Genomic DNA, 21,593 nt, shown 5'->3' on the forward strand with positions numbered 1-21,593 from the left:
TGGGGCCTTGCTGCAGGAAAAACTCCTGGGACCATCACTCCATGCCAGCCCAAATTTACAGGCCACTGCAGGGACAAGGATGTGTGTCCTCCCAGGCTTCCCATCAGCCAAAAAAAGGGGGTGAAGCACAGAGATGCACCCTAGTTACAGCAAACCCCAAAGGTGGGAGAGGTGCTCTGCCTGCCTGGCCTGGGCCCTCTCACCATGAGCAGCCAGTGAGGGAGGTGGTTCAGAGTGCCACCACCCCTCCTGCAGGATTCTGTCACTGTACACGTCACCCCCGGCCGGTGTCACAGCACGTTTTAAGTGTCACCAGCTAATCTCTGCAGCACGTGGCACATGCCAGATCCCTGCTGACCCGGGGCAACCAGGGGCCTCTGGGGGGGTGGGCAGCCAAACCCTGCCCTGGACTGAGCCTCTGAGTGCCAGGACTGGCTGTGACACTACAGGTGGTGCATCCTGTGGGCAGCACACCCTGAATGCCACCACAGAGCAGCTCCTGGGTGGCAGGTGGCACTGGGGTGGCTCACACTGTGTTAGGGGCGGCACCAGACACTCACAAAGCCGTTAGTGATGGTGTTAGTGATCACATGCATGGCTGTGCTGGTGACACCAGCCCTGGCCAAGCTCCCAGCTGCCCAGCACAGCCCCTGTCACAGCAGCACAGTGAGGCTGGGAGTGAGTGCTGCTCCAAACACGGTGCCAGCACTGGGTGAACTGGGGGGAGCTGGTCAGCAGCGTGACCCAAACGTGGGGTACAGGCAAACATGCAAGAGACACTTCCCTTCTGCTCCCAGAACGCAAACCGGGATGAGAACGCCATGGTGATGTCTCATGGAGCTGCAGCCCTGGCTGGGGAGAGAGGAGAGGTGAGACTGACTGGGACAGCACACAGAATGCCAAACCACAGACCAGGGCACAGGCACGTGCCCTTCCCCACCTGGGATCCTCAGGAATGGGGGTCTGAGCCCACCTGGACCTGCTCAGCAGACAAACAGAGCCCACAGGGGGCTCTGGGGACAGACAGGTGACCAGTCTGAGACCCAGCAAAACTCACTGAGTAAAAAAAACCCCCTTAGTCAGGCTGTAGGACCGTGGCCCCATTCCCCTGAGGGGGCCAGCCCGCTGTGGTAAGCAAATGCCAGGGTGAGGGAAGGGATATTTTCTGCCCCAGCTCCCTGCTTGCCCTGACAGCCTGGGTTTATTCTGAGCCTGACCCCGTGCCAGAGTCCAGGCAGCCCTAGTGGGACCTGCTGCCCTGGATGGCACCCACTGTCCAAACCCAGTTTGTGCCTGGGGCCAATGGGGAGAAGCCCCCTCTCAGGGCCAGGTGTGGCACAGGGGAGCACCAAAGCAATCCAGCAGCGTGGGAGAACATCCCTGTCCCCCCAAACTGTCACCATGGTGTGAAATCCCAGCATGGGAGTCTGGAGACAAACCCACCTGTGGGTCAGAACCCCCAAACCCTCTGCCCACAGCACTCCCACCTCCAAGCAGCCTGGCACTGCCACAAAGCTCTCCAGAGAGCACCGGCCACGAGGTCCCCACCACAAACAACCCCAAAACACCCCAGGGGTGGGTTCAGCCTCTCAATCCCCAATCCCAGCACCAGAACCATCTCCCAGGTACCCCCCTCGTGCTCCCCCAAGCCGTGCTGGCCACGCTGGGGTTCCCACCTTACCAGAGGGAGCAGGAGAAGGGTTTCGGCCGGGGCGAGCGCGGCACCGCACGGGAGAGGCACCGGAGGGGCGGCAGCCGGCAGCGGGGACAGCTGGGCTGATAGGGCCACCCTAAAAATAGCCCAGGAATGCGAGGGCCCCGCCGGCCGGAGCAGCAGCAGCCGGAGGGAGAGCCGGGGGGGACACTGGGGCCTCGGCACCAGCAGCACCGTCACCGTCACCGCTGCCAGAGGAAGTGATGTGGGCTCCAGGAACTGCCCGGCCTCCCTGCACCGTCCGCCCGCAGAGTGGGACAGACACCCCCGGGCCCAGTGCAGCTGTGGAGCTGGGGGGGCCAGGGAGGGCTCTGTGCCTCACAGGATGGGCTTGCACAATCCACACCCCTGGGTGCCTGCTGTGGTGCCAGGCGGCGCAACCCGGACGCTTCTCGCTCCTCCTCTGGCTTTGCCATCAACACCAGATCCCCCCAAAATGTTCTTGGGGACAGACAGCACCCCAGCAACACATGGTAAAGGTGTTTTCATGGCAAAACTGCCTCTGGAAGTTCAAGGTGTCCCTGGAAACAGCGGGAGTGGGGCAGTGGACAAGGGGATGAGGGTCAGGGGCATGGAGGAGCAGCGGTGACACAGGCATGGCACACTGGGACCCCAGCTGGCAGCTGAGCAGGTCCCTGCCCAACCAAAGTGAGACAGATGTGCCCTGAGCAAATAAACATTCCCAGAGGAAGCAGGGGCACAGCCTGGCACACCCTACTGCCAAGGGACAGGCCACATCAAACACCCTTGGCAGGGCTGGCATAACACAGCAGAGAGTGCCTGCAGTGACACAGGTGTCCCCAGGTAGCACAGGCATGCAGCCACCTCCACCCAGCCCAGCTGTTTGGTGACAGCAGCATTTCTGCCTGGCCAGCATTTTTCTCTCATTCCTAAGCCAGGAAATTCAGCACACACACACTGGCCCATGGCTGAGCCCACTGGATACAAGCCACCTCCCAAGACCCCAACACAATGAGACACCACAGCAGCACCAAACCCTCAGTGAGAGCAGAAAAAGAGCCAAATAAAGAACTTGCCAAGCACAGAAAAATGATTAAAATGCCCCTGACATGACCAGAGTCCCACACTCCCACCCTGGTGGGACACGGGGAACCCAACCATGCCATGGCACCCTGGGCACAGCGACCTGCAGGGACCTGTGTGCCCGTGGACAGTGGCACACAAGGTCAGCCAGCACAGCCACTGGATGCCTGTGGCCCTGCTGAAGCACTGGAGTGGTCAGAGGCGTTTCTGGAATATTTCTGGAATATTTCTGCTGGGCCGGCGCATGCTTGGGCCCTGCCTGAGGAATTCGGTCAGTAAATAAATAAATACAAAGTGTGGAGCTGAGCCAGCCCAGCTGCCCCACACTGGGAGCAAGGCTGGGACACGGAGGGGGTTTCACCCCAGCCCCAATGCCCGGCCACGCTGTGCCACCAGCTGTCCCCTGTCACCCCAGAGCACTGAGAGCCCCCCAAGAGGCAGCGGGTGCTGGCACTGCCCAGCTGGGTCCGTGGGGACAAGGGTGACCCAGCACAGACCCTGTGAGGGGGTTCAACCCCCCATAGGGCACAGAGAGCCCAGCACCACCCTGCTCCAGCCAGGGAGGGGCTTCCAGAGCAACAGCCCAAAATATGCCTATAATTTCCTGTTTCAAAAAGGATCATTTTTATTTAAATTAGGACCAGAAACATTCCAGGGAGCTTAGAGGGGCCTGTGGGAGAGCCGGGCCTCCCTGTGTGCCAGCACCTTGTGTGAGGGACCCCCAGCTGCAGCCAGCACCCCAATCTGGGCTCCCTAGCACCAGCAAAGCCACAGTGTGTCACTGTGGTGCACCATGAGGAGGAGGAGGAAGAGGAGGCATCCTGTGCCACTGCTGCAGAGGCCACCCCACAGCACAGTCCCTGCCAGCTCTCTGACCAGCTCCCACCAGCTGATGCCGTCAAACCACACCATGTTCCAGCACAAGGCTGCACGTTGCAGCCTCTCCCATGCAGCCCCAAGGGCATCAGTGTCTCCTCTCCCCCTTTCCAGCGCAGCTTGGCACTCCTGGAAGGCACAAGCACCTCGCTGGCCCTATGTGTGTGACTTCCAACACACACCTGCCTCCATGCCAAGGCGCAGCTGTGCCCTGTGCCCACACAGGGCTATCCCACCAGGGGCTATCCAGGTGTTCACACAGGGTTATCCCACCAGGGGTTATCCAGGTGCCCACACAGGGCTATCCCACCAGGGGTTATCCAGGTGCCCACACAGGGTTATCCCACCAGGAGTTATCCAGGTTCACACACAGGGCTATCCCACCAGGGGTTATCCAGGTGCCACTACCACAGGGTTATCCGTCACACCAGGGTTATCCACAGGGTTACCAGGTTCACACAGGGCTATCCCACCAGGAGTTATCCAGGTGTTCATACAGGGTTATCCCACCAGGGGTTATCCAGGTTCACACAGAGCTATCCCACCAGGGGTTATCCAGGTGCCCACACAGGGCTATCCCACCAGGGGTTATCCAGGTGCCCACACAGGGCTATCCCACCAGGGGTTATCCAGGCATCAGTGCCCCATGTCCACACACCAGGTGTTATCCAGGTGTTCACACAGGGTTATCCCAAGGGTTATCCAGGCAGCAGTGCCTGCTGACGCCTGCAGGGCTCCAGGAGGAGCTGCAGGAAAGGCACTGCTTTGGCTTGGCACAGACTCCACCCCGCAGTGCCGGCATCTGCTCGAGGAGCAGCACATGGAGCCCCCTGGTCACCCTCACTCCATCCTGGCCACCAGCCCACAGGCAAAGGGCACAGTGTGGCTCTCCCCAGTGCAGCCAACCTGCTCAGCAGGCACAGGCACCCTCCTCCCCAAAGGAAGGCTTAAAAATACACTAAACAAGTCCAGCTATACACTAAACAACACCACTCTTCTGCACCCCTGCCACCACAGAGGGGGTCCAGCCCTGCAGGACGCTGCATTTGGGGGGCTCTGCTGAGGTGCCAGCTGGCCAGGACGCTGGTTAGCCTGCGGCAGGGTCAGCAGTGCCGGGCAGCAGGCGTGAGGGATGTGGGTCACCCAGCCATTAAGTTTCTATTTATACAGCAGCAGCAGCAGCAGCAGTAGCTGCGTACGCAGGGCTGTGCACGCCGGCAGCAGCTCCCAGCCCCTGGCACGCTGTGTGCCTGCCCCAGTCCCCGGGGAGGATCCCTGTGGGGGACGCCAGCGTGGGCAGTGGAGCAAGCAGTGTCCTTCTGCAAAGTAGCCTTTGGAATTTCCTGGCAGTGAGGAGCAAAGCTCCCTTCTCAGCTGAACTATGCTCAGTCAGCAAAGAGATGAGGACATACTTCCCGCAGGCAATGCAGAGCTGGGCTCTCCTCTAGCAGGAGGAAAACCCAACCCAACAGCACCCTGAGCGCTTTGGGGGTCAAAACCCACCAGCGATGATTTGCAAGACCTGATGCATCACTGCTGCATCCCTGCCACAGCCTCCCACTCCTCCCTGTGCATCCTGGCTGGAGCAGCCCCAGCACCCGCTGTTTCCCACAGCCCTTGCCAACCCAAACGCCCCCACGAGGACGCTGGCACTGGCAGAACCCAGGCCTGGCAGTGCCCGTGGCAGGGACAGCGTTACTCACATCCCAGGCAGCACGGCGTGTCCCCTGGCCGCCCCGCAGCCAGCAGCGGCTCAGCTCGCTCAGCTCCAGGATGGGCTGCACCTTCAGCTGCACCGTGTCCCCCGACTGCCGGATCATCTCCACGATCTCATCCCGGGATTTGCTCTCCACGTTCCTCCCGTTGATCTCCACCAGCCGGTCTCCCGGCACCAAGCCCAAGGCCAAGTCCTTGGTGCCGGCTCCGGGCTCGGCGAAGTGCACGACGCGCCGGTACACCTGCCCGTCGGGGCCGCGGTCCAGCATGGTGGTGCGGCGCAGGGAGAAGCCGAAATCGCCCGTGTTGCGCCTCTGCAGCTCCAGCTGCCGTGGCGTGGGGGGCTGCGGGGGCACCAGGGCGGGCAGCCGAAGCTCGGCAGGGAACTTCTTACCAATGAGCTCCGGCACCCTGGCACGCAGGGAGGCGGCAGGAGGGGTGCAGGGCTGTCCGGGGGGAGCCCCCTGCTTGTCCAGCGGGGTGTCCAGCATGCGCACCTCCACCTGAGGAGAGGGGGCTGCTGAGTGCTCAGAGGGCGTGGAGGTCTCTGAGGTGCTCTCATCCCGGCTTTTCTGGGAGAAGGAGAAGCGTTTGACAATCACCTGGGAGTTCTGCTTGGCCAAGGAGCCAAACTTGGCTGCCCGCTGCAGCACCGAGCCCTTGAAGTTGGTATCGTCCGCCTTGAGATCATCGCTGGAGCTGGCCGTGCTCAGGTGGCCTGAGTCCAAGATGATGCTGCCCCGGTTGCTGTCGGAGTCAATATCTGTGAGGTGCAGCTCAGAGCCACTGGCCACTTTAATGGGGATGGGGTTGGAGATCTCCAGGCGGGTCTTGGAGTCCCGCTTGGAGGCACGGTTGAGGTTGAAGAAGCCCCGGCGCATGCTCATCTCCTCCAGGCTCTTGAGTTCAGCTGCTGACATTCGCTCCTTTTTCTCTTTCTTCTTCTCCTTCCGGGCCCCATCCTTCTCTTTGTCCTTCTTCATCAGGTTGAACATGGTGGATGAGGGCTTGGGGCACTCTTGCCCCCACGGCAGGGCACTGGGCTGGGATGCTGGTCACAGCACAGCCGCCTGTGCAGAAGGACAGACGGGAAGGTGCCATGAGAGAGCAGCACGGCCAACCCCCACCCACCACCCCTCCATCCACCCCACTGGTCATGCCAGCTGCCACCCCCAGTCCCTGAGCCATGTTCCAGCATTCCCACCTTCCCTGGGGATTGCAGCACCACAGGGCTGAGACTGCCGCAGTCGATGTGTCCTCACCCCGGCTGGGCATCAAGCCCCAGGGATGCAACAAGGATGGCCCTGTACCCCCAGGGTCACCCCAAAAGAAGCCCAGAAGCCTGGCAGTGCCTGGCACTAGGGCTGACTGCAGGCAAGACCCTCAGCAGCTCAGGAGGCATTTTGGAGCAGCATGGGTGGGCAGGGAAGAAAATATCCTGGTGGCTTTTGCAGCAGTTACTGCCAGCAGGGACATTCCCCAGGGCAAAACCCCCATCCCATCCAGCCACCAACGTCCTGCCTGCTGTTCAAAAGCCCCTTGTTGAGGAAACAGAGGCCTTTCTGCTGCTCATCCTGGCTCTGGCCACCGCAAACCACAGGGGCTGCCGTGGGCAGAATCCCCACCAGGGAGGAGCCGGAAACACGGCCTGGAGCGAAGGTTGCTCTAATAAACAGGAACCTGTAAAATCACATCCCTCCCAACACTGATAAGTGTCTAATTTTAGCCAGGGCGACGCAGAGGCTCGTGACGCTGCCGGCGACCTCCAGGAACAGTGGCTCTTTCATTTGGGCATCCCGCGCAGAGCGGGGGGAGCGCCCAGTGCCAGTGGGAAAACCGTGGCTGGGCAGAAAACTCCTGGAAAATCCCGTGTGCATGCAGTGCCTGGGGACAGCCAGTGCCTCGGGGTACCCACAGCCTCACCCTGCACGGGGGGCTGTGGCACTCCTCTGCCCCTGGGGTGACTGGTGGCCCCCCCTCAGCCTCCATCGAGCGCTTGGGCTGTGGATAAACAACTCCAAAGTGGAGCAGGCGGCTGGCAGTGCCTGCAGGACGGGCTGACAGCTATATATAACAGGGCAGGAAACTGCACAGGAACTTAACCTCAGCACAAAGGACAACAGGAAAGCTCCCCACGTTTGAAGCATCTGCTTTAGAGCTCTCCGACGGGTGTGGGGATGAGGTTTGGGCAGCCATAGGGATGGGCAGTGCAGCTCTGCCTGGGGTGCATGGATGTGCTGTGCTGTGCCAAGCTGCACCTTGGCTCCAGCACAGCATCAGCACTGCATCACCATCACTGCCTGGACCATCTCCCTGCAAGGACACATGGTCTGCACTGCCCTTGAACACACCCAGTGGGACAAGGGAAACCCGTTTTCCTCTTGACAAAGCTATCCAGGGATGGCAGGGAACTCCCAGAACCTCGCTGCCCCTCGGGGCTGGGACAGGAGCACACGTGCCCGGGAGAGGCCTGGCCACAGGGCAGGTGAGGACAGAGCCCTGCAAGCCATGGCACAGTGCTGGCACTGGGTGTGTGATACCTCTGAGGCACTGAGGGGAAGCAGCCTGAGGGACAAGGTCAGGCTTGCAAGGCTCCTGGCCATGGCCAGAAGGGCTGCCACAGTTGTGCTCACACCATCCAGCCCCAGGGTTCTGGCTGCTCTGCCCTCCCTGCAGCAACTGGGGCTTTACCCAGACACACAGCAGGACCTGGGCAGGGCAGGGCCCCAAAACACATGAAAACACCCCACTTCCTTTCTCCTCTCCCAGAACTGCTGGCTGTGGGGTGATCACTGACCCAAACCAGGGGACAGCACAGCCCCTTCTCATGATCCACAGCAGGTGCTGCCACAAAGGGCACCATGGCCATGCCATCCTGGGGCCTGCTCCCTTGTGCCAGGACCTCAGCACAGACAATGGCAAGGAGAGAACCTGCACCTGCTCCTGTCCCCGCTGTGTGACACATGCCACCGCTACCACAGCCACCTGGGCATCCCTGAAGCTGCACAAAAGGGCTGCACACCTGGCAGCACCCAGTGCTCACCTGGGGCAGGGAGGGGGCTGCAGGGATCCTTCCCGGGGGTCCCTTGGGAGCAGAGCCACTCGCCAGGCCGGTGCTGGTTGGAGCCAGGGCGCCAGGAGCCAGGCGGCCAGCGCGCTCTTTGTCCTCGGTGGTTTCTCTCCCGGCACACAGGCTGCCTCCCAGCCTTTGTACGCTCAACAAAAAGGGGGAACAGCGTTCCCAGCCGCATCGCTAATCAGGCAGCACTGGCGGCCACTGCCGCAGCCACGTGTGCCCCACTCAGGGCCACAATAGGCAGCAGTGGGGCAGGCACACAGGACTCTGTGGGCTGGGGAAAGCACCGCAGCATCCGCCCTGCACTGATGTCCCCAGCCCGTGTGTTGTGCCATTGTGGTTTGCTCCCTTTTCCCCAAGCAGCCTCCCGCCACGGATGGGTGCAGCCCGATGCCGTGAGCAGGAGGAGGCTGCTGAGCCGAGCAGCTCCTGAATTTCTGATTCAGACCCAAGACGCCTTCCCTGGCTCAGCCCGGGCTTGCTCCGGGACTCCCCTCGGCCAGGCGTGAGCATGAGCCCTGACAGGGAAGGGAGAGGCACCCGCCGGCGCTCTGGGATCGCACGCGAGGATGCTGCTGTGACACTGGGCTGGCAAAGATGAGGACATCACCTTGGAAGGGCCAGATGGCAGAAAGGGAGCCGCATCTCACCGCTCCCCAAGCCAAAACCCTCCCAGAGCCACCTTCCCCCATGTCCCCCCAGCAGAGCCAGCAGCCCCTGTGTCCCTGCCAGGGCGCCGGGGAGGTGCAGGCAGGGAGGAAGGCGTTCACTGAAACTCCCAGCCACTCCTTCCCTCCTCGAGACGCAATCTCGTCCGACACGCTCCCGCGCAGGGACCTGCACGGCGAGTTCCACGCTCGCCTGCCCTCCCTGCTCTGCTCCCCGATGCCGGCAGTGGGGCTCTGCTCCCACACCACTTTGGCACACGAGCTGGTGGCTGTGCCCTCCTCGGGCACACCGTGTTGGGGCAGCTCATGGCCTGGCTGTGCCCAGCCAGGAAGGGATGATTCCATGCCAGGGAACAGGAGCTGCTGGCAGCGATTCCGAGCAGGCAGGCCAGCTCCTATGCAGGGCAAGTGGGAGCTGACCTGCGCGATGGCTCCTTGCTGAACACAAGTTTTCCACAGAACAAGGAAATTTAGGGGGTTTCCAAATTCCTCTGCAGTGCCTTCACTTATGGACAATGCTGGAATGTGTCGAGAGGAAAACAATCCCGGATCTACCTGACTCACAGCCAGGATGTGCTACCAGGCTCTCCCCAGAGCAGGATTTCAGGCCCTCCTGCTGCAGGAACCCCATGTCCAACATCAAAGGGGACCCAGACTGGTTATGAGGGGTCACCCCAGACCAGGAGGGCGCATGGGGTGCAAGCACCTGCCTCGCCCCAAAGCTGGGAATGACACAGTTCAAGAGGTCTAACAGGATAGACCTAGAGGTAATGGGGCAGGATCTTGGCAGGGCTGCCAGGTGGGACGTGGTTCCATGACCAGCTGGAGGGGTCAGGTGGGTTGCAGCCCCGTTAGCACAAGGCACACAGCTTCCTCATCATCACCCTTATCTGGCCCCAAATTCACAGCCTGGTGCCCTGCATGGCCCAGCCCACAGCAAAGGTGAAGGGCCGAGCCACAGCTTGTCAGGGGCAAAGTCCAGGGCTGGTGCAGGTGCTGTGGGAACACCCAGATCCCGATGGGAGCTGGGATGGGGCAGTGGGCAGAGGTCCCCCAGTGCCAGAGTGCCAGGGCCAGCCTTGGGGTGTAGGAATACACTGCCATGTGCCCACACTCTCCTGTAATTGCCCTAAGTTTAGCTCTGGCACTCGCTGACCAGACAATTTGCATCTCACAGGCCGGCTGGAAACCACACGATTTAGGGACGTGCGTCCCAGCCCTCGCCCGATGCTCCACATATTGCTCTCTGGGAAAATTAACAGGCACTGGGCTGGCCACAGCCCTGCGAGCCACCACCACCACCCCCAGCACAGCAGCTCGCTGAGTGCCACCCACCCCTCCCTGTCACTCTAAAAGGTGGCTCAGGTGCCAGTGGCACCGATGTGGTTAGCGGCGAGCCGGGCTAATGGCTTTGGATGCAATTCCCGGTGGTGTGGGAAAGGCCCAGGCCAGCGGGTTCTCCCTGGGAGCATTCCCCGGGAGCCCTGCAGCGGCTGCTGGGGCACCCAACACGGAGCACCTGACACGGGGCATCCTGCAGGGGGGACACGCGGGGACGCCGCACGCAGAAACGCACCCCGCACAAGGTGACACACACACATGCAAACACGCACACGAGTGACACCGGGGGCTGCGAGACAAGAGCGGGCCATGCGCCCGCCCGCACCCCGCAACCGGGGGGCGGCACCGAGGGGTCCGCACACACCCACCCACCTACCCACCCACCCACCTACAGCGGCACGGGCACGGCTCGGCTCGGCCCGGCCCGGCCCGGCCCGGCCCGGCCCGCCGCGGGGGCGATGCAGCCGCGGCCCGGCCGGCGCGGCGGGCGGTGCGGGTGCGTGCCGGTGCCCCGGCGGCGGTGCGGGCGGCCGGTGCCGGTGGGATGGCGGCGGGTACTCACCCGGCGGCGGCGGCAGAGCGGGGCCCGGTGGCGGCGGCGGCGGTGCCGGGCCCCGGCGGCGGCGCGGGGCGGGGCGCGGCGGGGCGGGGCGGCCCCGCACCGGGGCGGGCACTGCCGGCTCTGCGCGCGCCGCCCGCCGCGCCGGGCGCGGCTCCGCTCGGCACCGAGAGGAACGGAGCGGGGCGGAGGAGCGGACCTGCCCAGCCGAGAACGGCGCTGAACCCGCAGCCCGGCTGTAACACCGTGCGGAGCGGCGCCCGCAGCCGGTACCGGCGCAACAGCCCCCGCACACCCACCAAGCGGGGTGACCCCGCTCCCCCTCCCCGCAGTCACACACACGGTGTGTGCACACCCCCGGTGTGACACGGTGACACTCCCAGCACGCACACACCCCCGATCCTCACACACACTCAAGCGTTGTGAGCTCGTACTGGTGCACGCACGCAGCCCCGTGCATGGCACAATGCACACACGCACTCGTGGGGGTCTCCTTTTGGGAGGAATCCCATCAGGAACAGCACTGGATCCACACAAGGACGGCTCCAGGCTGCTGGCCAGAGCAGGGTGGTGGGTGCCGGCTGGCCCTAGTGCAGGGAATACAAAGCCGGCCATGGCAGAGCTGCCTGAGGAGCCATTCTGCAGCTTCTCCCGCAGCACCTGTGCCCAGCGAGGGCTGACTGTAGGACTGACTGTGGGACAGTGGCTGCTCTGCCCAGGAAACAGCCCAGGGTTAACAATGAGCATCTCCCAGCACACCCAGCAGCGACAGCGGCACAATCTTTGTAACCGCTGGTGCCCAGCTTTGGGACGTCACACTGGGGTTGGTCACATACAGTGAGAATCCTGGGACAGATGGTTTCAGGATAAGCCCTGCCATGTCAGTGCTGGGACAACCTCCCTTCTTATGGGGTGTGTGAGCAACTGGGCCCAGGGAAGCTGCAGTGGGGCTTTGGGAACAGGGAACCCTGAGAGAAGCATCCACAAGCTCTTTCCAAAAGCACTTTTCAGGCAGTGCTCAATTTCTGATTGGGAAGCTCAGAGAGATGACATTGGGATGCCCAAGGGGACTCTCTCCAAACCCCTGCTGCCATCCTGGCTGAGTCGTGCGGTCCTGGCTCTCCTTCCATCAGGCTGTGAGCCGCTCTTGGGACACACCTGTCTGGGTGTCACAAGCCCCACTCCCTCGCAGTGGAAAAGCTGGCTGTGATTTCCAGCCCACAGGCTGTGCCCAGGACACAGCCCCACAGCAGCAGCAGCAGAGCAGGACACACGGGGCATGGCAGAGCAGGCTGGCAGCTGAGCAAGGAGCCCTGGGCATGCAGTGGTGGAGGAGATGCAGCCCTTGCAGGGCGGAGGACGGCGGCAGTGAGCACAGCCGCCTGCTTTTGTCACACTGTCCTTTGTCCCAGGCACGTGGCACCAAGCACAGGGAGCCGCAGCCATCCGGAGAGCAGGGATGGGGTCGAGTGATCTGGAAGGGCAGCAGAGCCTGTCTGAGCTTTCAGGAGGGTTTTCCAGCTGCAGTGGCGAGGGGGACACACTGTGTGGCTGTAGCTCTGCCCAGCACAGGCGGGTGAACAGCCAGTCACAGCCTGTGCAGCTCCTGCTTCCTTATCACACTGGGCAGGTGGTGATGGGCTGGTGCCGGTTGGAACCGCCGAGCTGTGGGACAGCACAGGGTCCCCAGTGCCACACAGCTCTGCCACCATAAGCCACCCACTGGGGCCACTCTCCTGCTGCATCCCCACAACTAAACACCCTGTGTTTTCCAGCAAGCTGACCAGCTGTTCCTGTACACATGATCCCATCTGGCTTTGTCAGAAACAGGTTGGGTTGCCCCCAGCAGCTCTCCCTGGCAGAGGGTTCCCCAGGCACCAGCAAATCCCACATCCAAGGAAATTCTCTGTGTTGCCCAGGGTTTTCTGTGCAGAAGGAAGACAGAGCTCCGGTGCCAGTGGCAATTTGCATGCCCCTGGCAGGCACACATGGCTGGCCAGGGCAAGGGCCCAGAGCCGGACTGGGAGGGGAAGCATCTGTTTTGCAGCACCGCGGGGTTCCCTAAATAGGTCACTGCATTTTTATAGTCTCCTGGATCTAGAAAAACCAGTTGTTCTGGACAACCTGTGGACCCGCCAGCATCACTGGCTCCCCAGGCACTTGCTGCTGTGTTCCCAGATCCTTGGGGAGGGTAGGGAGAACGACACCTGCTTCACCAGCAGGGTGAGGGGTTGGGGGGTCCACAACAGCCTGAGCCATACTGGGGTCCTGTTATCTGCTGGCCATGACCAGAGTGGGCTGTGCAGGCTGTTTCCCCCCACCTTTCCCCTGGCTAGGGGTGGCTGCCAGCTCCGGGCTTTGCTCTGGGGTGGTTTCCAGCCAGAGTCAGTTTTCCCGATGCAAGAGGAGGCAGGTGCCCGTGCGGGGTGCAGTGGGCTGTGCAGTGCCACACACACCCACGCACAGCCGCATGCGCCGGCCGTGTCCCATCCTGCTCGGGCTGAGCTCTCCCTCTAGTGGCACCAGGCTCCTGGCAAAGCCTCCGCGCTCTGGGGTGGCCGCAGCCGTGACCGGGGCATGTCCGAGGGGCTGGAGCGAGCGGGAGGGCGAGCTCCGAGCTGACCTCCCCCCTCAGCCGGGATGCTCCCAGCAGGTGCACAGGGAGTGCGCTGGGTGGGCTCGGCAGGAGCATCTCACCACCAGCCCCATTTTGGTACCTTGCAGAGCACAGGTGGTCCTGCCCTTTTTCATTCCCTGACCCAAATTTTGCTGGGATGTGCTGGGACTGTCAGCTGGCGCGCCAGGCCTTGGGGGTGCAGCCCCACAGCTCCGTGTCACAGTGACACCGATCCCACCCCTATCCCCCTCCCGCAGCAGCCAGCGAGGGGAAGAACCCCACAAACCCCAGCTCGCCCCTCAGGGCAATGCCCTGCCCGCAGCAGGGCTCCCCCGGACCCCGCTGAGCCCCAGCAGGCCCGTCTGGGCCGGTGCCACCCCGCCGCGCGTCCCCGCAGGGTCCCCCGGGCCGGGCGCCAGGCCCTGCCGCAGGCAGCGCTGACGGGGCGCTTTGTTTTGTGCGGCCGCGCCTGCCCAGCGGGGAGACAAAAGGGGCAGTCAGACGCGGGCGAGCATTGTGCTGGCAGCCATGCGCTGAGGCAGCAGCCCGAGCCGCCACGCTCGCCTCGTGACCCCCGACGGCCCGGGCTGTGCCCGCCATGGTGCCCCGGGGCCTGCAGGGTCCGCCCCATGGCGGCCCCGCTTGAGGAGGGGGCTGTGGGGCTCATGGCTGGGGTGACCGCAGGGCTGAGCCTCCCCAAGGCCATGGCAGGTGTCCTGGGTGTGGGGTTGTGGTGGTGGCAGCGCTGTGGGAAGCGTTGGGGCTCGGTGTGGTTGTGGGGATGTGTCTGCCAGGGCCACGCCAGTTCTCACCTCCAGCCTTCCTCACTGTGATGGGAAGGAGGATGTCCACACCAACACGGTGAGAAGGAATGCACCTTGGGTGGTGAAGCAAGGTGACAGTGCCTGGTAGACACCATGCCGAGCCCACCACCCGCAGGGTCTCACGGAGAGGTGTCCCCGCCGTCCCCACGGTGCCAGCTGGCGCCAGGGCCAGGCCAGCCCCCAGGCTCACCCCGTGACGGCGCGGTGCATTGCCCCTGGAAAATGCCAGCGCGGTCAAATCGTTGAGTCATTTGTGCCCAAGATTATCTGTGCAAACAGCCGCCCCGATTATTTTTTTTTTTATTATCAAATTTTTTTTCTTTTTCCCTAAGAATGTGGCTCAGACCATGGGGATGAGCAGCTGAAATCTCCTGGGATCAGCAGGACAATGCCAGAGCAAGCATTGTGCTGACAGCTCTGCAAACGCTGGCACCGGTTCCCGGCCAGCAGTACCCTATAAAAGCTGAGCCGCTGAAGTAGGCAAACATTACATGGGCGAAGCAGCAGTAACCGCCTGAGCTAGGTGAGTCCTGGACCGATGCGCACCTCTCCCACCTCACCCCTCTGCTGCCAGCCCGCTGGGCAGGCACCCTTCCTCCTGCCTGGTGGCCAAAGACACCCAGAGGGACTGTCACTGTTTTCCGTGGCATAAGATAGGCTCACACGTCCCTGCTGGCAGCTGGGGGGGCTGAGAGCCCCTCTACAGCAGGGCACCCCACTGCCAGCACCCACCGGCATGGCTGGCATCTCCCACCATCAGCCAGGGCTGTGGGAGCCCACCGTGCCTCCCAGGGGACACCGGGCAGGGAGAGGGGACCAGGCGGGTCTGTTGGACACTGCCAGGCACAGGGCAGCCCGTGCCCACTGAAGCCCCCTGCTTTCAGGGGTGTTTTTCCTAGCAGTGGTCTGGCCCTGGGGAAGGAGAAAGGGGGATTGGGCACTATGCCCTGGTAGGAGTGCAGGCTCCGTGCCATGGCAGGGAGGAGGGAAGGGGCACTGCAGCGGTGAGAAGGGAGCACCTTGTTTTGGATGTGTTCCACAGCCCCCTAGTGTGTCCTGTTCCCCAAACTGGGGATGGCAAGAGGGTCTCCCTGTGGCTGGTGTGGCTTGTCCCCAGCAGTGGGGCAGCTGTCCTTGAACTGGCACTGTGGGTGTGGGCACAGAGCTGTCCCCAGCCTCGAGAGGGGGGGATGCACAGGGACACGACGTGGTAAAAATGGCTTTTCCTTCCTTTTCCAGACACGATCCAGCAGCAGCAAAGATGGCTCAGACAAACCCTCTGCCTGTTCCCATGGGCCCATGGAAGGTACGTCCTCACACTCCCTGTATTTCACCTTTATGTGTGCAGGTAGGGAACAGGGAGAAAGGCAAAGCCCATCCTCCGGGGCCAGAAAAGCTGCACAGTGGACAGAAAGGCAGGGATGAGCACAGGAAACAGGCACCCCTGGGAAAGTGCCTCCTGTCTGCTGAAATATCTCCTGGGTGTTTTTCATAAGGCTCTTCCCAGCACCCCGGGCCAGCTGTGCCCTGCTCTTACCAGCCACCCTGTGACAGGCAGTTACAGAGTCCCCAAAAGCCACCGGCTGTCGTTCACCCTCCCCTGTCCATGCAGACAGTGGGTACTGTGGAGCAAGGTGGGGAGCAGCCCCAAGGGGTCTGGCAATAGCCCCATGGCCTCTGGTCGAGGAGGGAGCCGAGAGGGAGAGGAGAAACACGTGCACGAGTGAGGAGCATCCCGTGCACAAATAAGGAGCCTCCCGTCGAAGCCTGGAGCTGTCGCGGGAGAGGAAAACATCAGCAGCCCCCAGGGAGGTGCCCCTCGCCCTTTCCCCCGTTAATCCTCTTTGCCCTAGAGCGTTCGGAGCAGAGGCCGGGAGAACCGCCAGCCACAGCCCTGCCACCCGCCCGTCCCAGAACGGCTCCGCTCCTCTCTCCGGACGGCAGCGCTGCCCCGGGAACTGATCTCCGCAGGGGTGAGCAGGAGAGCGGAGCGGGGCCCGGCCGTGGCGGGGCCGGCAGTGCAGGGCCGCGGAGCGTGCGGGGCTGTCCCGGCCCAGAGGGTGCCCATGCAGCCTCCGCTGGCTCTCCCCCTGACGGAGCCACCCTCCGTCCGTCTCCAAGAGGCGCTGAATTGCCCGGGGCCACTGCTGGGCAGTTTCCAACTCGGCAGCTCGCTCTCCGTTCCAGATCACCGTGTACGACCAAGAAAACTTCCAGGGCAAGAGGATGGAGTTCACCTCGGCCTGCCCGAACATCATGGAATGCGGCTTCGACAACATCCGCTCCCTGAAGGTGGAATGCGGCGCGTGAGTACCCAGCTGCCAGGGGAGGGGGTGCTTTCCGGGGCAGGGACAGGGGTGCCCAAGCGTGGAGTGGGACCAGCTGTCCCCGCTCTGCTTGGCTGGAGACAAGCACCACAGCCAAGGGAAGCCAGGCATGAGGGGATCCTAGGATAGAGGAGCCCGTCCTGGGCAGCACTGATACAGAGAGAGGGCCAGGGGACAGTGGCAACACCTTTGGCATCACCCAAAACTGCCTCCTGCAGGGCTGGACCAGTCAGGTTTGGAGCAGGGCTGATGCCCAGGGATGCAGAGAGGGTCAGTGCTCAGTGAGTGGCCTGGCTTAGCCTGGTCCCTGTCCTGAAGCACCAGCCCTAGAGAAACACCCAGCCCTGCTCTGCCCTGTGCTTTCCCTGCCACTGCACAGCTTCCTAGACCAGGACAGAACCTTCCCGCAGCTTCTCCAGTGCTGAGAGGGACAGGGAGCAGAGCTGGGCTTCTCGCTGCGCCCGGGAATCCTCCCTGGCACAGGCAGGGCACCTCCCGAGCAGCTCGGAGGGGCGGAGTGCCGGGAGCGTCCCTCGGTGCGCATCCCCCCGGGGCGGGAGCAGACGAGACAGATTTGTGCTGCTATCTTTAGGACGTGTAATGCTAATGGGATTACAGCAGCGTGCGTGCTCACGCTGTAATCAGCTCCCTGCTCCAGTTGATGTGCTCCTAATCAGGCTGTTCACCTTGCACAGGGCGGGCTGGCTGCAGGACATGGCTTTGGGGCTCAGTTTGGTCAGTGGCAGGAAACCCTCGACCCCCTCAGCACCCTTTGTACCCCATCAGCAGGGATCCATGCACTGCACAGCCCGTGCCACTCACCTTCCAACCCCCAGGCCAGGCTCTGCCTCCCTGCTCTGCCTGTGGCTCTGTCCCCAGTCTCCTTAAGGGGACATCCCCACCCTGGGGACAGGCAGGGGCTGTGTGTGCAGCACCAGGGCTTGCAAAATGTGTCCTGCAGGGTGGAGGCATCCACTCACCTCTCCTTGGTTGTTTTCAGCAAGAGGGGAAGGCAGAAAGGGGAAAGGCCATAGCTCTCTGCTCAGAGCCAGATGGGCCCTGCCTGCTGTGGGCATCAGGAATTCAGGTCTTTCCAGCAGTGTCAGGTTGTAATTGGGAAACAAGTAAGAAATGAGGCCTTTGGGAGGAAGGGCAGCTGGGGCATTCTGAACTGATGCTGGTCTGTATAAATGATGACAGAGCAGCCAGGGGGAAGAGCCACCTGTGCAGGATGGACCCCAGGATCCCCCACCTCCCACTGCAGCCAGGGATGCCCTGTGGGTGCCTCTGCAGCACCAGAGGCAGTTTCACCCTCCCTGGGTTCTCTGCCCACATCCAGCACCGCTTCCTCTCCTCCCAACCTGTGGGCAGAGGCCAGACCCCAACCTCCCCTTTGCACCTACATCCTGCCTGTAATGCCAGCTCCCAGCAGGATGCCCTGAGCTGCTGCAGGAAGGCCTGGCAGCCCTGGCTCTGTTTTTGCAGCTGGGTCGGTTACGAGCACACCGGCTTCTGCGGGCAGCAGTTCATCCTGGAGAGGGGAGAGTACCCGCGCTGGGACGCCTGGAGCGGCAGCAACGCCTACCACATCGAGCGCCTGATGTCCTTCCGCCCCGTCTGCTCCGCTGTGAGTGTCCCACCCGGCTCTGAGCCCCTGGAAACGGCCCAGGCCACGCCAGGGAGGTTAGGAAGGGAAAACACAGGGGCAAGCTCAGCGCTTCATCCCCCAGTCCCAGCAGGGTTTGCTCTTTCTGCCCTGTTTTTTAAAGCTTTGGAGGGAGTTTCTGGGCAAGCTGTACATGACCAGAGTAGGGGACAGCCAGCCTGAGACAGCACCTGTGGCATAGCTGACACCTCCCAGCCACCCAGAAAACTCAAACCAACCAGGGTCTGAACACCTCCCTGTCCAGGCACCCTCTGAGTAATGCCATAGGGAGTGACAGCCCATGCTGGGGAGGGAGCACCACCTTCCCCTCACCCCCTGCTCTCCCCCACAGAATCACAAGGAATCCAAGATCACCATTTTTGAGAAAGACAACTTCATCGGCCGCCAGTGGGAGATTGCTGATGACTACCCCTCGCTGCAGGCCATGGGCTGGGCCAACAACGAAGTGGGCTCCATGAAGATCCAGTGTGGCGCGTAAGTGACAGCAGCAGCAGGGACAAGCTGCCACCACTGTGCCACCACGGCAGGAAGGGGACACCCTGTAACCCCCCTGCTTACCTCTTTGTCCTTTTCTTCCAGCTGGGTGTGCTACCAGTATCCCGGGTACCGTGGCTACCAGTACGTCCTGGAGTTTGACCACCACGGTGGAGACTACAAGCACTGGAGAGAGTGGGGTTCACACGCCCAGACCTCCCAGATCCAATCCATCAGGCGTGTCCAGCAGTAGCTCCTCACTTCCCAGTACATCTCTGCAAAGGTTTCGAAAGCTCACCGGCTCCCTCTTGGTGCTAATACTCCCCTCCCGAAATAACCACCCCCTCTCGTACTGCCACTGCTTATGGAACAACACTCCCAAAACGGTACCGACTGCCACAATTGCCAATAAATGTGACTGAAAGAAAAAGATAAATCAGCTTGGTGTGTGTTTGCTGGGGTGTGTTTGGGATTGAGGTTGCACATCCCCATTACAGGAGCAGACTCTTTACTATTTATTTTAAGCTGGGCTGAAGTGAAGTGGGGCTCACACTGAGGGAGGTTCAGACCCCCACTGCTGCACAGAAACCCTTGTTTATTTCCCTTCCTGCCCTCTCCTTCCCCTGACAAAGTAAAGGACACCTGGATCCACCCCACCTGCATACACACAGCTCCTGGGCTCCATGGCCAGCACTGCCAGGCCTCTGGGAACACCCAAACCCAGGCTGCTCCTTGAAAACGCAACAAAGAAAGTCACACTGACACCCACAAACTTTAAAATTTTTATTCAACAATTTACATCACTTATTGTCTGTCTTAACGTATTCGATCTACACAAATTTCTTTTTTTTTTCCTGATAAAATAATAAAATTTGGATAAATTTTGAAGACCTGTTGGTGCAGAATAAACAAAATTTCAGGTAAGGTTGTTGTATTTTTTTCTTTTTTTTTTCTTTTTTTTTTTTTTAAACATTTAGTGTGAAGTATGACATCATTGGTAAAGATACATCATGCCATTACAGCTCATGGACATTACCTATCCTTACAGTCCGTGACATCACCCACACCAGCGCAAGGGGCTGCGCCAGACACAGCTACAGCAGGTTTTACACTAAACTCCTCTAGCCACCCTCTCACCACTGGGAAAACGCTTTTCCAGCTGGGCACACCGAGTGCATTCACCTAATCAGAAATTACCGCGGAGGGGAGAAGGAAACAAAGACTACCTTGACTGATCCGTGTGGTCGCACACTACAACATGGACACCAAAGAGGGGCTGCCCCTCTCCGCAGGTCAGAGGTAATTCAGCTCCTGAGCAGGTAGAGCACAACCCCTCGCAGAGATTTGAATACAAACCAGGAACGAAATGAGAACTTATCGACGGGGAAGGGGGGCAGGAGAGGAGACAGACCCTGCCCGGCTCTGCCTGCAGGGATCCCTCCAGCCCCAGCTCGCGGTCGTGTTTTGCACCGCCCTTAACACTGAAATATTCAGGGAAGGGGAGAGAGGGGCGTCAGTCCCCCCCAGTAAACAAGTTGAGGACCTTCAGAGGCTGGGAAGCCGCTGAAGGTGTGTAAGTACACGTGTGATGGTAGATAGAAAAGCAGCCCTGTTCTGTATGAAAAAAAGCTGTCAAGTTAGTACAAATTTCTGCCATGGCGAAGGGAACAGGAGGAGAAAGCTGTCAGGGTCCCTCTCCCGTCACAAAACCCCGACTCTCCCGCACACAGGCTCTGGGCTAAGCAACATGTTTCCAGAGGTGATACCTGCAACCCAATGCACCTAATGCGTGAAAACAAAACCAAAATAAAGCTCTCTTTAACCCCTGAGGCTGGAGGGAACCCAGACTCCGCTCCAGCCCCGCAGCGGGATAGTGAGGAACCCTGTCCCTCCTGCCTCACAGTGGGAATACACAGCAGTAGGATTCCTCTTGGTTCATTTTGTCATTAGAAGCCTCGAGTTTGCCCACGCCACCGGCCTGCAGCGCAGTGGACTGGTCTCCATCCCCTCCCCAAAGCTGCTTGGCGTGGGGGCTCCCTGTCCCCATGGGGACACCAGTGGGTGCCACCAGCACGCTCTCCCCGGTGACAAAAAGGGCACTGGTTCATCCGACAGCACAAAGTGTATCTGAGACACAAGCCAGCACACCCCGCTCCCTCCGATTCAATTACTAAAGTAGGCTCTTTAAAATAAAAAAATAATATATATATTTATATAGCTATACAGAGAGATACAGAGAAAGCAAAGGAGAGAGAAAGGCTACTAAAAAAATCAAGAAGCGCCAGTTTTCTGCTACAGCTGTCAGCAAAGAACTGTCACCTTACATCATACCCTCCGAGATGGTGAAGAGAATGGAGGCAATGACAGCACAGGAATGCAAAAGAGGGCAGATAAGTCACTTCTGGTAATGAGACACAAATTAAACTTTCAAAACATGTGCATAGCTTTATTCATCTGCTTCAAACTAACCTTTTCACGGAGCTTCAGCGAAACCCGAGTGTGCAAAATGCATTTCTAAAAAATAATGCAAGCAAGCTTTCACATTTACTGTGGCAGAAGTACAGAGAGACTCGGACAGAATCATCACACGCTGGGGCGGGAGATGGAGAACCCAGAATTGCACAGCTTGGAGTTCTGAGTCACTGACTGCAAACACAAGCGTTTGGATTTCGTTAACTTCAAGCAAGGCGT

General features: G+C 60.9%; 2 protein-coding genes across 17 annotated transcripts in view; one reads left to right on the top strand and one right to left on the bottom strand.

The window, feature by feature from the left end:
• Positions 1-11,074, bottom strand: part of MYO18A (myosin XVIIIA) — a 36,732-nt gene extending 25,658 nt beyond the window's left edge. For 14 of the 15 annotated variants that reach the window (XM_064729377.1, XM_064729375.1, XM_064729374.1 and 11 more), the window contains exons 1-2: positions 10,998-11,074; positions 5,338-6,420 (exon numbers count right to left, since the gene is read on the bottom strand). In XM_064729377.1, the coding sequence (XP_064585447.1) occupies positions 5,338-6,345 (1,008 nt within the window). In that variant the 5' untranslated portion in view covers positions 6,346-6,420; positions 10,998-11,074. Of the gene's footprint in view, positions 1-783; positions 853-1,681; positions 1,951-5,337; positions 6,421-10,997 lie in introns of those variants that run through there. The other variant, XM_064729379.1, reaches the window with a different exon arrangement.
• A 4,619-nt stretch (positions 11,075-15,693) lies between these two features.
• Positions 15,694-19,290, top strand: CRYBA1 (crystallin beta A1). Of its 2 annotated transcripts, XM_064729315.1 has the most exons (6): positions 15,694-15,741; positions 16,289-16,408; positions 16,623-16,741; positions 18,248-18,389; positions 18,760-18,902; positions 19,008-19,290. In XM_064729315.1, the coding sequence occupies exons 1-6, from the start codon at positions 15,697-15,699 to the stop codon at positions 19,153-19,155; spliced, it is 717 nt and encodes a 238-aa protein (XP_064585385.1). In that variant the 5' UTR covers positions 15,694-15,696; the 3' UTR covers positions 19,156-19,290. The 2 variants fall into 2 exon arrangements, with proteins under 2 accessions (XP_064585385.1, XP_064585386.1); XM_064729316.1 differs by lacking the exon at positions 16,289-16,408.
• The last annotated feature ends 2,303 nt before the right edge of the window (positions 19,291-21,593 follow it).

The sequence above is a fragment of the Zonotrichia leucophrys genome, chromosome 19 (assembly GCF_028769735.1).
Source record: "Zonotrichia leucophrys gambelii isolate GWCS_2022_RI chromosome 19, RI_Zleu_2.0, whole genome shotgun sequence".
Classification (NCBI taxonomy): Eukaryota; Metazoa; Chordata; class Aves; order Passeriformes; family Passerellidae; genus Zonotrichia; species Zonotrichia leucophrys.